The sequence below is a fragment of the Balaenoptera acutorostrata genome, chromosome 7, assembly GCF_949987535.1.
Source record: "Balaenoptera acutorostrata chromosome 7, mBalAcu1.1, whole genome shotgun sequence".
NCBI classification, from domain to species: domain Eukaryota; kingdom Metazoa; phylum Chordata; class Mammalia; order Artiodactyla; family Balaenopteridae; genus Balaenoptera; species Balaenoptera acutorostrata.
The window spans coordinates 111,287,438-111,305,049 of NC_080070.1; the positions used below are offsets into that span (position 1 = coordinate 111,287,438).

A 17,612-nucleotide genomic window follows, 5' to 3' on the forward strand; every position below is an offset into this window, starting at 1 on the left:
ATATAAACTTTTAAGCAATTATTCATTATCACATTGTATGCTGTAGTGACAAAAAATAGGATACATAATAATGCTAATAGCTATCATTAACTGAACTCTTAAACTACTTACCTATATATTAGTAACTATGTGTAACAAGGTACTAATTGTATCAGTATTAGGCACCCTTTTGAGTGCTCTAAGTGTATTAACTTAAACACCATAACAACCTAATGAGGAATGGGTTACTCTACAACTATATTATTATCAACTTTCAACCAATATATTATATTAAGAACTTCAATTACCTTTTCAACTTAACCCTTTACTACAAGCTGATGAGATAAATGCTATTATCCTATGTTAATGGGCATTGTTCTAAGTGTTTAAATGCATTAATTAAATAGTCATAACCTATTAGGAAGGTACTATCATTGCCCAAATTACTTGCCCAAAGGCTATAGCTAATAAGTGGCAGAAAAGTAGGAGTCAAACCCAAGTCTATCCAAGTTCTCACCTGCTCTAATACTCCACATGTTATTCCCAACCGATGGGAATTGCTGATTTGCAATACTTTTGTAGTCTCCCCTACATAATCTTCCCTTTATGCTTTTATGTCAATATCTTTCCATATCAGGAATTGAAAACTGGCTGGAGGTTAAAATTAAAAGAAAATTCAGCAAGCTGTAGAGCAGGGCTCCTCCCATATAACGGGCATATGGATCATCTGGCCTGGGAATCTGGTGAAATGCAGGTTCTGGTTCTTTAGATGTAGCATGGAAGCCGCACCTTCTAACAAGCATTCAGGAAAGGCTCATGTTTTTGGGTACACAAATCTCACTTTGAGGAGAAAGGCTGTAGAGTATATTCCCTCCCTCACCCCCATTTTAGCTCATCTGAATGAAAGAAAAATTATTGGGTTGGCCAAAAAGGTCGTTTGGGTTTTTCCGTAAGATGTTACATACAGAAAAACCCGAACGAACTTTTTGGCCAACCCAATATATTTTCTGGGCAACTGAAAAGTGCTATTTCCTTATGCTTCCATGATATATTATGACATTCAACAAATTTTGAAGTGAAAAGCAAAAATACAGAAAATTAAGTGAAAAAGTATAAAATGAAGAATTTCCAACAGCTCAAGATAATGTCAAGTTATAGATTCCAAGTAAAAATTCTCTTTATCTTCATTTTTGTATGGAAAAAGTTTTAAAATCCTTAGGACCCATCAAGTCCTTTAGAATTGTCTCCAATCTACCTTTTCAGCCCCGTTACCACCCAATGTTCTTCACGCTTCCTCCTCTGAGGTCAGATTCTACTCCCTGCCCTTCCCTTCACACAGCGCTCCCCCTTAGCCTGGCAAAGCCCCACTGTTAGGTTCATTAGCAGAAGCCACTGGACTGAGGTGGCTCTAAAGCCCTGGCAGTGTAGTAAGCAAACCAAAACCTGAGCCTGTAGATGCCTCAAGGCTATGAAATCAAAACACCAAGGACAACCAACCACAAACAGCTAGGCTTTAAGCTATAGCCAATCAAGAATGTCCTTGTTTTGCTTCCACACTTCTTCTACACAGCTGACCCTTAAAGAAGACAGGTTTGAACTGCTTGGGTCCACCCGCAAGGGGATTTTTTTCAACAATGAATACTACAGTACCACACAATCCCTAGTGGGTTGAATCCACGGATAAGGAACCACAGATATGGAAGAAACTCAGTACAGAGGAACGACCTATGCAGAATTAAGTTATGGGGACATTCGACTGTTTGGAGGGTCAGTGCCCCTAACCCCCTCACTGTTCCCCTGGCTCGTCGGAAAAACGCTCCTAACCATTTCCAGTTTGGCGCTGCCTGATTCAGATCCATTTGTGCTCCCTAAACTCTTAACATCTGTAATATGCCTCAGTTTATCTTTTGACAGTTCCGCTGTCAGAAGAGGAAATCGAAGGAGACCCTTGACAGCCCCCAGGAGGTCCCCTCATTAAAACAGGCCAAGTTTAATGAGACGACTTATTTTGCAAACAAATTAGCCTTACTTTGATTATCTTTAATAGAAATGAGGGTGACTGTAGAGAAAAAAAATTATGTTTCAGCAGAAAATTGTAATACAACCATGTGCATATCAGATTTCAGTCCTGTCCACTGTCTCCGAGGTTTGCTATGTACCTGTAAGCTGGACTGGATCCTGAATTCTTCTAGCTTCTTCAAATACCTGGCTATGACTCTCCAAACTATCAATAATGTTTCCAGTTTTCTCCTACCTTTCTGATCTGGAATCACTAAGAACAAAGATTGCCCTTGAACTTCCTTGAAGGGCCCATACCAGCGCCTCCTCAAACCCAGATGGCAGCCGAATTTCAGGACCCTGAACCTTAGATCCACATCCCTCAACTAAAAAGGGCTCCTCCAGACTCTTGGAACTGCACACCAGGTGGAGATCTAAAGTGAAACTGACCGGGGAGGTTCCTCCCCAGAAGCAGATGGCATCTCCCAAGATCCCGGAACACAAGCTTCATCTCCAATATAAAAACCTTTATTCCTTTTGCCACTTCACTACTTGCTTTTTCTCTCTGCCAATGCACAAGAAGATAATGCTCCTTAGCTCTAGCAACTATCACCGAATCTACTGCCAAGGCCATAGCTGCACAACAAAAGTCACTAGGCTTTCTTGCTAAGGTGGTTCTAGATAATAGAATTGCTTAGATCATTCACTGGCTAAACAAGGAGTCTGCACCAAAGCAAATACTTCCTGCTGTACCTGGATCAACCCCTCTGATATTTTAGCAAATGTAAGCAATTAGCAAATAAGCTACTTGGCTAAAACAGGCTGACACCCCTTCAGGTATATTCTTTGATTTCTTTGATACCAACTGGTTTGGTTCCTGGGGGCCCTGGCTTAGGGTTAGTCTTCAGTCTCTTTGTCTTATCCTCCTCATAGTCGTCATCAGTCTCCCTGGTGGGCTATATCCTCTCAACCGTCTTAAACGCATATTCACAGCCATCAGCAGTACATCAGGTGGTCTCACTGCTCTTGGAGAAACAGAAACAAGTGAACAAAGAGATGAACAGCAAAAACAATTCTTCCATGGACCTGACACCACAACCTGTGAGTTTCACAATGACACAAGAGCAACTTAACTCTGATGGTGACCGAGGGTGGCGCTTATACACCATTTGAGATCAATCTCTCATGTATGAGAGCGTGACCAAAAGGGGTATTGTTAGATTAACTAAACAAGGAGACCATTAGGCTGAGGTGGCTCTATTGCCTTGGCAGCCTCTGTAAGCAAAACAAAACCTAAGCCTGTAAATGCCTCAAGGTTACAAACTCAAAACCTAACGACAACCAATCACAAAGAGCCACCTGGGCTTTAAGCTATAGCAACTGGATTCCTGACCCTCAGAAACTATGTGAGCTAATACACTTTTATTAAATTATTAAGTTTGGGGATCATTTATTACATAGCAATAGATGGATAATAACAGTGGCTTCTCCCTTGAGTGCCCTCTTAGCCCTAGGAATGGGGCTGCTCCTCATATCGGCTATTCCTATATTCTTTAGAGCTCTCTTTACTTCTTAAGAGGCAACCTCTCGTTACTCCAATCTCTTTATAGTTAGTAATAATTCTTTATATTGAACTTTCCCTATCAAATCACTGTGTGGTTTCTGTCTCCTGAGTGTATCCCTGATGATACAGCGGAGAAACCTGACGCTGCTCATCAGAGACGCACTCTTTGAGAAACACTGGTGTCCGTTAACCATGATTCAGCTCCTGAAGTTCATGGCCACAACGAAATCAAGCAAAAAGAAGGGAAGAAATGGCTATTAGAGAAGTAGCCAACAGTGTTGACTTTAGATACCTTCCATAATTTAAAAAACAAAAACAAAAAAAGCTGCTATTACACTGGTTCACTGCTTTTCGTAATATCTGGACCGATGTTGTCAGAATGCTACAAAAGCCTACTTACAGAAACATAATTCAGTGAAGTCAACTTGATCTGGTTTTAGAATTTGAGGTGAATTTTACTGATTGATTACACCACAACATATACACAGCTAACCAAAACGGGATCAAATAAGTGACTTAAAGAATACTTAGTAATAAAGTTACTGTGATAGTAGATTTTACGTAATCTTTTCTCACTAACAGCACACACCATCATGATAAAATTATTCCTCAATGCCTAATTTACAAATTACACTCTGTATTAATTTCCCAGGGTGCCGAAACAAATTGAGTGGCTTAAAACAACAGAAGTTTATAGTCTCACAGTTCTCAAGGCCATAAGTCCAAAATCAAGGGTTGGCAGGGCCATGTTCCCTCTGAGACTCTGGGCAGAATCCTTCTGTGCCTCTTCTAGTTTCTGGTGTTTGCTAGCAATCTCTGACATTCCTTGGCTTACAAATGCATCACTCTAATCTCTGCCTCCATCATTCCATGGCCATTTTCTCTCTCCCTGTGTGTCTCTGTCTCTCTTCTAAGGACACTAGTTTATATTGGATTAAGAGCCTACCTTACTCCAGCATGACCTTACTTTAATTACATCTAACATAACCTTATTCCCAAGTGTCACATTCTGACATTCCACGAGTTAGGACTTCATCTTTTGGGGAGACACAATTCAACTCATAACACCCTCATTTTCATGAAACTTTATGTCTATCAAAACAAATGCATAGTTTGACAACTTCTATTTTAATTACATTCTTAATATTCTAAGAATTAAAGACGTAATAATCTGTTAATCACAATCTATCAATACAGAAGACAGGGGAACTTAATTCATGTTCATTTTATTTTACGACTTCCCTAAATCTAAGCATTCTTTCTCTTACCTTAAGTGGGGTCTGGCTGCTTGCGGCTCTAAAACCAATACTCGAGAGGCAAGACTGGTGGAAATGAAAGTTTGCTTTATTTTGGAGGCTGGCAAACCAAGGAGGGGGTACTCGTGTCCAAAGGCTGACACCCCCCACCCCCAAGGATGACCAGTGGGTAAGAGCTTTTAAAGGCGAGTTTCTGGGGTGTGTAAGTGGAAGCAGGGGGCTACGTGTAGAAACACTACAGTCAGCTCTGACAGTCATCTTGAAATTGGTCATGCGGTGGTCTGATCAACATCACCTTGATTGTTTTAAGTACACTTAGTTTTCAGTTCCAGGGTCGGTTTGCTCCCATTTCTTTGAGGCCAGTTCTCAGAATTGTGGCAGCTGATGTCATGGCTACAGTCTGGTCATCATGTAGTTCACTTTTCCACCTGGTGGGGCTTTCAGTCTCTACAAAACAGCTCAAAGGACATGGCCCAGAATACTATCTACAGCCCTTGAGAAGGAACTAAAGGTCCTTCACTTTGCTTCATGACTAAACTATTATTATTTTGTCCTGTTTGATTGCTTTCCTTTGCTTCTGCATTTTCTCACTTCTCTAATTCAACTTATTCTTTGGCTGCCATTTTTCTACAGATGAAAGGTGGGCTGAGGACAAGGACGGGAGGCGGCGGTGCGGACCACAGGGTCCTGCTCCATTTCATGTCCACTTTTCAGAATCAGAAATCCCTCTCTCCCTTTAATGTGCTCTCATTTTCATGTTCAAGAACATGAAAAAACTCTTCCCCTTTCCTTTAGCATGTAACAACGACCACTGGCATGGGTCCCCCACCCTGACTTATTTTGTTTAATTGCATGGAGATGTCACAAGCCCCATTAGTTATTTGTGGTTTAATTTTCTTTTGCATAAGCCCGTTTGGTATGTAGTTGACGTCAACATTATGTTTACCGGATATAAAAGGTTAAAAAGAAAAACATGTTATTTCGGAACCAGTGTTTATCTCCTTCTCTGAGGTAGAAAATGAAACTCAACTGTTCTCGCCTCTTTACTGTTCTCAGGGAGACTCAAATAGTGGTTCCTTTCACTTATCTTTAAACTGCAGTAGCCTCCTTACTCTAAGGATAATATTGAGACAGCAACCGATAATATGTATGAATGACAAATCTTTCAAATGTTTGTCAGAGACTTATTTTTATTACAAAGGATTTAAACACCAAGTCACAAACAAAACAGAAATGTATGTGAAAACAAAAGAAATCCAGAGAAAAATCAGTGCTGACATATGAATTCTAAACCACGAGCACTGACTATTCCAGGGGAAGAAAGAGGATGCATTTATTGGGGGGCTTACCAGGTACCACGTAAGGCAGTTTGACAGACCATTTTATATACTTTAATTCAAGCACTAACATCCCTGTGAGTTAGGAATTGTTCTCCAGGTTTGAATTACATACAAGAAGAGCGAGTTCAGAGAAGTCACTTGCCTAAGATTCCACGTTCAGATCAATAATAGCTCTTTCAAAATTGCCTTCATTGGGGCGAACTCATACCTTTTCAAACACAAAACATACGGGGAGCCGGGGGGGTAAAGTGGGAGTTGGAACAGAGATCAGTGGAAACACAGAAACCTAACCTGTGAACGCGCGGTTTTACCAAAACGAGAACAGCTGTGCCGATATGTCCCCCTTCCCCCTACCGAGTTAGCCTGTTCACACGTATCCCACTTCCGACTCCTGGGCGCACACACCAGACCCATCACAGTGACACTACTGTGTAGAAACAAGGTCTTTTGGTTGCTGTTCCCAAGCCCTACACTCCAAGGGCAGGGGACCGGAGGCCAGGGCTGACGACAACCTCGGCCCCAGGGAAAGTGCCAAGAGGCGGTCAGCGGGTACGCTTTGCAGCTCTGGGCGGGGGGGGGGGTGGCCCTCGATGGTAAACAAATCTGCACCTCAACAGACCCCGGAGCCCTGGCCCGCACTTCCGAGAGCCCCGAAAGAGCGTATTTCAAAGGCACGAGGAGCCAGGAGGCGCCCACCAGGAGGAAAGCGGCTAACAACGCAGAGCTCCACAGCCTTCCAGGGCCACATTGCCCGGCAAGGACCGCAGCTCGGCGCCCGCGCGCTGGGAGCTCACCGACCCCGGACCGCCCAGCGGCGGAACCCAGGGCCTCAACCCAGGAGCAGCGCGCGGCGCGGGTGGGTGACGTCCGCGCGGCGACGGGGCGGCGGGCGGACGCTACCACCGCCGGCGCTCCCCCTCCCCCAACGCCTGGCGCGGCCCGAGTCCGGCCGCCGGTCGCCGACTCACCTTCCCATCGCTGTGGAAGGGGAGGCCGAGCTCGTCGGGAGTGAGCTGGGGGCGAGCACGTGGCGGCTCCTCCGCCGGCACGGCGGCGGCGGCCTCGTAGTCCGGGAAAGGGTTGGGGAACGCCCGCTCTTCCATATCCGCGTCCCCGCCCAACTGCAACTTAAGCCTCCGGGACATGGTCTCGCCCATGTCGGCCGCGCGCCCTGTCCTCCGCGGGGCCGCGCGGTACGGCGAGCGAGCGGGGACAAACCTCCTCCGAGGCGCTCGGGCCCGGCCGCGGGCGGGTCTCAGGCAAGCCCTAAAGAAGGCGGCGGGCGCCCCGCCCCGGCCCGGCTCTGGACGGGCCCTCGGGGAGGCTGCGGCGGTTCGCAGTCGCCGGGGCGCCGCGGTAGCGGGGTCCCCTCCGAGGAGTAGGCTCCGGCCAGCGGCGCCGCAAGGACAGCGTCTCCGGGGAGGGCGCTGTCCCTCCCCGTCATCCCGCCGTCGGGGGGAGGGGGGTCTGGAGGAGGAGCCACCGCCTTTTTTTTTTTCCTTTTAGGTTTAAAGTCCCTTTGTTCTGAATAAACGGGTATTTTTGGTAGCAGCACGTAATGTGAAAGCATCCTTAATCACCTAGATATTTCATTGACCCCCCCCCCAGGCTCGTCCAATATTAGTGTAATTGCCCAGGAGCATAACATGTATAATAATAAAAGGACACAAGCAAGTACATCTGCATTTATGTAATCACAACATAGTTAGCAGCCTTTATTGGTTCTCTTTGCTCTTCTTGTTGTTTCTTTAATTATTTGAAACTAAATTGATGTAATGATTTCTCCTCCTCGAGGGAAATATATTACTCCCTTTTTTTTTTTTTTTTTTTTCCATTTAAACATTGAATGCCAGATGGTACTAGGTGATGACAAAAGATAGTTTCTACCTTCGGGATTCCAAGTTAGTGGGTGAGAAAAGTAAGCATAGCTTAGCATGATGTGGATACTTTTCTGAAACCAAGCAAGGTAAACATTAATGTATCAAAAAGTGACATGATAAAGGAAAACAGTACCAAGCACTGGAAAGGCTCCATCCTCCTGCCTCTGTGGCCTGGCTTCCCACTCCTGTCTGTCCTGTTGTCTCCCCCAGCTGTACAAGGATGCACATGTGAAACAGCCCCTACCTATAGGATGACCATGGGAAATTCCACTGTTGGAAAAATCATTATAAAGGGGTTACTCAGCATAAATATATATCCTTAGAGTTCAAGGAAACAGAACTGATATAACGGGATGCCTTGAGGGGCCCGTTCCATTCTTCTGCTTCATTCCTTTGTCCCAGGGTCCATCTTTCTCCCACCCTCAGTTAAGGACATTTTCTAACTGCTCCTGAATTCTGATGCTTTTACCCAATAGGAAATTCAGTCCCCTTGTTAGGTAGGTAGTCAGACATTAGCAGCAAGAAGGTGACAGTGGCGAGAAAGACAAGGAGAAATCAAGTCATACACCCAGCCATCTGGGGACTATCCCTTGACCACCCCCCCACCCCCAGAACGGGCGAAGCTATGGTCGTGTAGTGAGCAACTTATCCTGATAAAGAGACGCACAGTGACACGAGGCGGGACTTCCCTGGGCTGCGCATGGCCAGACCACACAGGCATATAACCTACATTGAACCCCAACTTATTACACCGTAATTATAATAAAATCTACATGTGGTTTTGCCCTCCTCCCCCCCCCCCCCAGTGGGCGTTTCTTAGCGATTCAAGGGTGAGAGCATGCGCAGCAGTAAACTTGTTCCGTAGCTCGGGACTGTCAATCAAATAAGGATCCCTTGTCAGTCACCCCCGCCTCCCTGCAAAATGCTCCTTAAAAGCGCTCTTAAGCCAGTATCAGGGACTTTACTACACAAAATAACCCACAGCAGACGTTTCCCAAAGCCTGCGTTATTTAGACCCTAACACCACAGGTAGGTGCAGCAGAAACATCCACTGCTGGCTTTGTTATGTTAAGCCTGGTGACCTTTGATCTCTCTCTACCCCTGTTGACTGAAAAAAAAAAGCACAAGCTAAAAGTTGAGAATTATGTTTTATTCGGTGGCCTTACTGAGGACTATAGCCTGGGATGGCAGCCTCTCAGATAGCTCAGAGGAACTGTTCCAAAGAGGTAAGCGAGGAGCCAGGATATATAGGAGTTTGCTGAAAAAAACAAAACAGAACAAACCCTGTTGTTGAATATGAGAAGATTACTGCTAATCACACACACACACACAAAATCCCCAGACATCGCAAATTAATGATTTTAGGCTCATTGACATTATTCCTTTGGTCTGCCTCTTAAATGTCTAGGGCCAGTATCCTGTTTTTCTCCATCCTGAATCCCCTCAGGGTGCACCATTGGGTGCAGCCGCACTGGCTGAGGGCTTGATGGTCAGAACATTCCTCTGAGGGCTTGATGGTCAGAACATTCCTCGTTTAACTGGAATGGCAGGGCAACATTGTGTCCACAACCCGGTGTGAGGTAAAGACAGGTTTTCTCATTCTTCTTAAAATCTTGGGCATAACCATGGACAACTGTTGGCAAGTACACAAACTTGTCCTAAGGACAACCGATATGTTCGAAGACCGAAATATCTAAACCCAGTTTAAGGAATTGGCAAATTTTCCTAAACTCTGTCCGTCCGATCTGCAGGTTCCTGCCCTCAGTGGAGATTCCACTTACTGATTACATTATTTTTCAAGAAGTGACTGTCTCCTTTCTTCACCTTCTTGTCTCCAAGAGGCTTCTTAATGCAGGAGGTATGGGGATCCGTTCTGCCCTTTCAAACCTCAGGACCGTCCTCCTCTGGTGTACACTCTTCAGTAGTACAAAGGCTCGGCCAGTGCCTTGAATTACAACATTTTAATTATTTTAGGCCAAACCAAATTCTTAGACAAGGAGGGCATCCCCCCCAACCCTTCTACGTATGTGAGATGGACGGTACAAGGATTAGCTAAATGCCCATCCGAAACAAATCCCAGGAGTGGTAAGGACAATTTGCAAGTGACCTGTCCTTTCTTTCAAAGGAATCTAAGTGGGAGAGGGGTGCCTCTGTGTTCCCTGGCTGAAACCTAGGGCACCACTCAAGGTTGGGAACTCTGAAAGGGCCCAGGGAGTGAGACTTCTCCCTGTCACAGCAGGTTTTCCTGAGGGGAGTGCAGAGGGCTGCATGGCTGAGAAACTTCCAGATGGCATGATGTTGGCAGGGGGTCAGGGGAAGGAACATTTGTTGATGACACCTGAAGGCCTGAGGCTTTGTTTGTTTTTGATTTATTAAGTCTTTTTCTTTTTATTATATTTATTCTTCACGTTTGTCATCTGACACGCTTTAGATTTGCCCATGTTCCTCAGCTACCAGGGAGTCCCATTGCCAGAGCTGCCCAGGCTTTCATTAAGAGGGCCTTTCCTTTGAATGGTACAAGGGAAGTCCCAGCAGGCGGACCAGCAAACTCCCTTTGTCTCTCACTGCAATCCCCTCTGAGATTTCCCTACACTTTGTCCATCCATCAGCCTCCAAGTTGTTAGCTAGTTGGGGAAAGAAACAAGCCCAGGGGTATAGGGGAGGGGTTTGCTTTACCCCCTTTCTCTGTTGATACATAAGACGGTTCCTTCCAGCTGCAAGCCACATACAGGACCTACGTATGCTCTATAGCCCTGATTTAAGACAAATTTGATCCCTTAAGCTGGCAGTTCTCAAAGTGTGATCAGAGACCATTTAGGGTGGCTATGAAGCCAACACTAGTTTTTGGTTTTTTGAGAATAATTTAATATGTTAACTTTAACATAAACTATATCTTGATGTCATTATTTTAAATGTGAAGAAACAGATCCTTACAAGACCAAAATAACACACAGGCCATAAGGTGGGTTTCTCCCTTTTCCTTTTTTTAAAATTTAAACAAATGTTCACCAGGCCAGTTCAACAAGTAAGGCAAATAATGTGGATATGAACGGTGCAGTTCGCAGTATACCACATCTAGAACCTAGGGAGGTGCATTAGACAGAAGGGGTAGTCATTCTAATTAAACAATCAAGTAACATCATGACAAATGGATTTGCAACATCAAAACTGTTCATTTAGATTTCTTATCTCTTAGTGATCAGAGGTCCCACTTTGTTTCCAGTCTTTTTGATACCAACCAAGGTTAGTGGCCTTCCCCAAACAATAGAAATTGACTAGAGGCCGGTCAAGGCTTTATTGGGGCCCCTTCTGCAGCAGGAGGGAGAGCAAGTATCAGGTTTCCCTGCTTGCTTCCTGGGGGGTTGGGGAGTGGGGGACTCTGCGGTGCAAGCTGTTTCCTTATATGGGGTGAGGGCAGCGGCGTATCCAGGGGTCGGGCCAGAGGGGTGGCTTAGATTGTTTGCTTACCCCTTAGGTGGTGCTGAGTGCAGAGGGCACGTGCAGTGCCCTGCTTTTTGCTGCTGGCTCTTCAGAAGTGGCAGTTGGGCTTTTTTTGGTCTTTTGTATCTTTTGTCCAGAATTTGCCCCAACTGCACGTGCACACAGTTATTTTTAGTCCCATATAGTTTCTTTGTATCTTGTTGCTCTAGGAGCCGATTGTCCAGGTGCAAGCACGGCAGGCCTGCAGCAGAGGGTCCCAGGTCCCAGCCTGTCTCATTTTTGTTGTGTTTTGTGTGAAATCCGTTACAGAATGGAAACCTTTTGGACCTCCAACAATGGCAGGAGTACAGATCAGGGTTGCTTTTCTGGATATAAAAGGCTGCAATGATCTTTAACATAAAATCTTTTGTAAGCTAGATAACCAACTGCAGCTGTCCCAGCAGCAATGGTAACTGGTGCTCTGGTAGTCAAACATGTCACTCATACACGGGCACAGGACACTGAGCACGAGTGGGCCTGTGCAGACAGCTGGAGTCATGTGCGAGAGGAGGAGTACCCCGTGAACTACCATCTCTCGGTGAGTGTACCATGGGGTTTTCCAGAGGCAACATGATATGTGATGTCATAGCGGATTAAGTAGAGAAGCAGCCAGGTGTAAAGATCCGCAAAAATATAAAACAATGCCCCTTTTCTCATGCATGTATTTTGTTTTTAACATTTTTATTGGAGTATAATTGCTTTACAATGGTGTGTTAGTTTCTGCTTTATAACAAAGTGAATCAGCTATACATATACATATATCCCCATATCTGTTATTTTGGTTTTGAAAATAGTTATCTTTCATAAAAATATGTTGTTTATGTTAACCTGTAGCATGTAATTTATGTTAATATATTGACACATGAATAAATAGTAGAATGTTTTAAGTTTGAATTTCTAATTTGGTACATATTGATAGATATTGCCCATACAGAAATTATTTTGGGTCGTCAATAAATTGTAAAGGTGTAAAGGGATTCTGAGACCATACATTTGAGAACCACTGCCTTCAGCAAGCTGTTGCATCAGGCATATTTCACTTCAGGGCCATGGAGCATTTAAAGCAGTACAACGTGTGGGTGAACACTGCAAAGAGCTGCACCCTCACCTGCTCGTGTTTGCCACTTCCTGTAGTCTTTTTTACTAGGTCTCCCTATGACACTAATGTATTTTGTTCTCATTTGTATAATTTCTTGCTTTGTGGAACTCAATTTGTGATTGGAAAATGATGATCAAAGAAAGGCTAGGTGTCAATTCAAACATGTAAAAGGAGAGTTAGGAGATCCTGACCCAAATTGCGTGTGTAGTCATGGATGTATCAAAAGAATTAAAGCTTGTGCCAAAATTTAAAACGTAAGCTGGATGTTAGTGCTTCTACGAGATAGTTGTAGAAACCAGAAACAATTTAGATTGTAACCAGTGTTGGGTTTTGCAAGCATTTGCAGGAAGAAGTGGTGGTGGATTGGAGGGCATCTTTCACTGCTCCTGTCCCTGGGGCAGCTCTCAGCACCGGTCCTCTGTGGTGGTGCCCCTGGGTGCTGAGGACAGAGCCACTGCTCTCGTGGGGATGCTTCAGCGGCTCTCACCAGGGGAGGCCGTGGCGATCTTTGAAAATCTTTGAGTCAAAATGGGCAATTTCATGCTCTCTTTCTACATCAGATCAAAATCTATCATGACTGCCCCAAATATCTAATTTGATTTCTAGATCTCTGCAAGAATCTCTGGGATGATTTAAGTTGTTCTAGACTAACAGATAGATAAGAAGGCAAGGATGAACCCAGCAGTTGGTTAGATCACAGAAAAGGCTAAGAAGGAACAGACAGAACTGAAGTGGCAACAGGCTCTCAGCACGGGCTCATCTGGAATGCCCCAAAATATGAGACAGAAAGGTTGACTCAGCTCAGCCATCTCTGAGAAGGTCTGGGGACACGCAGTCAGCCCCGGCACAGTCTATTTGCAAGGAATGTGTCTTCCTTTACCCTCTGAGGGCCAGGTGCAACCATCGGGCCCAGGAACAAAGCCTCAGTTGCAGACGTGGTGGGATTCTGAGAACAATGCGGGGCAAGGACTCATCCCGAGCTCAACCCGGATTGGTCCTCAGAAGAGAGAATGTCATCATTTCCCGCCCTCCCACAGGAAATGATGAATTTATTACATAAGGATGTTATTTGTACATTTAAATGAGCAATACTGAGGATTGAACTTCTAATTTAGCAATACAACATAGTTTTATATTATGTCAGTTCTACAGAATTTTACATTTCCTGTAAATACTGTACATCTGTTCCAAAATTTATTGCCTAGATGTTACATTGTAGGTGTTCAAGTAAAAAATTAAATGAAGGGATACGTAAATAATTTAACTGAAACTGAAAACAGGTAAACTATAAGTAATTTAGACTGCATTTGAGACATGGTTCTTACTAACTGCACCTTGCATATAATAGTTTACTAAACATGCAGTTATTTGACTTTTTAAAGATTAGAATTAGACATACATCTATATCACGATCTATAGAATTCTCTACTGACAGAATTGATTCCAAATTTTTCTTATGCTGTAAGGATTAAATTTTTCTTCCTGGCACTCAAGTAAGTACAAGGATAATCTCTATTCCCACAAGGAGAGTTTTGGAATCAAATCTATCTATATATGTATATCTTTGAATTGCCCTCTGAGCAAAACTGGGAGGGCCCATGCGTCTGCATTTTGATCAATAACAGCGCTTTACAAAACACTGGAAGGAAGAATGGGCTTCACGGATAACCGTGCACTTCCCCTTCCTTCCTCCAGACCAGGCACAGCCCATGAGGGTGGCAAAGGCAGATTCCCCCTAGAACATAGGGGACGCATTATAAAGATTCCCATAAATATTTGGTGGTGGGGTGTGGTTTGCAGGTAGTGAACCAGTGAACTGCGGCTTCCTACTGTTCACGAGAAGCTCTTCATAAGCTAGGGGAACCTGGCCTACCTGGTGCACAGAGCAGTTGCAGAGGTAAGTTCTTTCTGGGAAAAAATATAGGACTTTTCAGTAACGAGTACTACAAGATACCTTTTCTACTCAGATGGTTGCTCTGCCTCCATCTAGCTAATTATTTCCTTAGCTCTTCTCCATGCAGAGAAATAGGCCTCTCCTAATGCAAACTGGACTTCATTTGGGACAGCCCTCCCATTCATAAGGAAAGAGCTGGCTTACGAGCTAGCTACCCAATCTCCTTAGCAGATAATGGCATGGAAAGATCCCCCTCCTACTCTACATATTGTGCTATATAAACTGTCCAGAATAGGCTAATCTATAAAGACAGAAAGTAGATGCGTGGTTTCCTGGGGCTGAGGGGAGAGGGGATTAGGAAGTGATGGTTAGGAGATATGGAGGGTTTTTTTGCGGTGATGAAAACGATCTAAAATTGACTGTGGTGATACAATCAATTGCACAACTCTGTGATATACTAAAAACCATTGAATCATACACTTTCAATGAGTGAATTATATGCTGTATGAATTATATCTCAATAAAGCTGTTACATGCAAAAAACAGTTGAGGGACTGATACCCAATACCCAGGCAGAAGAGTGCCATGATCCAACTCTCCAGCAACACAGGTGGGTGGCAGGTCTGTGCTAACCTGCACCATGTGAGGTGGAGAAACTCAAGACACCTAGGCTCTATGTTGGGACACAGATTTATTATTGATTATTGGCCAAAAAAAGGCTTTGGGAGTGACATTACATGGCATCACTCAAATGTGCTCTGATATGGTCCCCATGAGACTTAGTATGGTGACCAGAAGAAGAAAGAGAAGGATAAGGAGAAAAAGAGAGAGATGGCATAATACACCCTAGGCCCTTCCTTGGAATTTTCCAAGTTCCTTTCCTCTGCCCAGGATTCTTGAAGACTGGCTGTGCCTTCTGGGTGGGGTGCCCCAGGCCCTGGCAGGGCATACAAGGGTCCGTTCCCATTTCTTTTCTTCAGAGCACTCACTCCCTACAGGGTACAAACCAGATGCCCCAGAAGCTCCGGGACTTGTGCCCCTGCAGATTCCCTAGGGTCCCCCTGGCTGGACCCAGGTTCTAGGAGAGTGGTCTGGAGAATGATTAGGCCTCAGAATGGGGCTGGTACACTGACTTGGGGTGATTCAAATTGTTTGTGTAAATAATGGCCCTGCAAAACATTATTTGCCTTGGGCCCTATACACCCTGCTGTATGTATTTGTCAATGAAAACTCAATTAATCATCAAGCTAAGAAGGAAAAATTGAGAATTTTGAAATTGAGGATTATAACCTGGGAACTGTTCCGCCTGTTAGAAGTTGAAGGCACAGTCAAACACATCTTCGAGACAAAGGATCGTACATAAAAATGACATTCTGATATTTTACAAAAAATTCACCAAAGACACACTAGTCCAGGTAATCATGTTCAAAGTGAGCAGCAAGTCACCATGACCCCCTACAGACCTGGGAAAGAACGCTAAACTTTTTTTTTTTTTTTTATAAATTTATTTTATTTATTTTTGGCTGTGTTGGGTCTTCATTTCTGTGTGAGGGCTTTCTCCAGTTGCGGCGAGTGGGGGCCACTCTTCATCGCGGTGCGCGGGCCTCTCACCATCGCAGCCTCTCCCGTTGCGGAGCACAGGCTCCAGACGCGCAGGCTCAGTAGTTGTGGCTCACGGGCTTAGTTGCTCCGCGGCATGTGGAATCTTCCCGGACCAGAGATTGAACCCATGTCCCCTGCATTGGCAGGCAGATTCTTAACCACTGAGCCACCAGGGAAGCCCAGAACGCTAACCTTTTAAGACGTTCCATTGCTAGCATCAGAAGAAAGGAAAAAAATTGATCTTTACCATCGAGCAGGCGCTCCCACCTTTGAGGAGGTCTGGTTAATGTATAACGCAGATACACACTGCACCTTAAAGGGGGAGGGAGGAGGCCCAAACAGAGAGAATTTTATGCTTAAATTTTCTTATCTTGCCTTAAAATGTAAATTTTATTTCATCACCTTCCCCAACTTCAGAAATAATGTTAGTAGAGAAGAAGGGACACCATGTTCACCCCTGTGACTGTGTCACAGTCAATTGCATGGTCAACTCTTCTTCAAAAGGGGGTCAAGAATACACAAGAGTACAACATGGGGAATACAGCCAATATTTTTAAATAACATAAATGGAGTATAACCTTTAAAAATTGTGAATCACTATATTGTACACCTGCAACTTATAAAATAGTGTACATCAACTATACTTCAATAAGAAAAGAAAGAAAATAAAATCTGAGAAACAAAAAGAATACACAAAGATATACAATTTCTCTTCCAGAAATGGTGATGGGAAGACTGGGTATCTATAAGCAAAAGAATGAAATTGGACCCTTATAAGCCTGTTGACTGAAAAAAATGCACAAGCTAAAAGTTGAGAATTATGTTTTATTTGGTGGACAAAACAGGATTTAAGCTCGGGACACAGCCTCTCAGATCGCTCTGAGGGACGGCTCCGAAGAGGTAAGGGGGGAACCGGGATACAGAGGAGTTTTTGCAACAAAGATCAGGTAGTCAGGACATCAAAAGATTACTGTTAATGAAAGAAAACCAGACATCTCGAGTTAAGGAATTTAGTGCTTTTCTATGTGTGGGAAGATGCAAGAGCCTGGGCTCACTGAAATCATTCCTTTGATATGCACCTCAGCTATCGGGGGCCAGTATCCTGTACTTTCTCACCCTGAGTCTCTTCAGGGTGCAAGTCAGGGGGTGGCTGCAGTGGCTGATGGCTTGATGGCGGGCATCCTGTTTCTACCCTGAGTTCCCTTAGGGCTCACCACAGGGCGGGCTGTAATGTGATGGCTTGACTTGATCCTTTGTTTACTGATATGGGAGGGAACTTTTTTTTTTCATTGATATACCATACACAAAAATCAACTCAAAATGGATTTAAGACTTAAACATAAGACCCCAAACTGTAAAACTCCTCAGAGAAAACATAGGGAAAAAGCTTCATGACATTGATCTTGACAGTGATTTCACACATATGACACCTAAAGCACAAACAACAAAAACAGAAATAAACAAGCAGGGCTACATTGAACAAAAAAGCTTCTGCACAGCAAAGGAAACAATCACTAGAG

At 44.2% G+C, this 17,612-nt stretch overlaps 1 protein-coding gene across 1 annotated transcript in view; it reads right to left on the minus strand.

Moving 5' to 3' along the window:
• LANCL2 (LanC like glutathione S-transferase 2) overlaps positions 1 to 7,567 on the minus strand; it is a 65,029-nt gene extending 57,462 nt beyond the window's left edge. Inside the window, exon 1 of the mRNA XM_007187665.2 lies at positions 7,106 to 7,567. Within this exon, the coding sequence (XP_007187727.2) occupies positions 7,106 to 7,294 (189 nt within the window). The 5' untranslated portion in view covers positions 7,295 to 7,567. The remainder of the gene's footprint in view (positions 1 to 7,105) is intronic.
• Between the last annotated feature and the right edge of the window lie 10,045 nt (positions 7,568 to 17,612).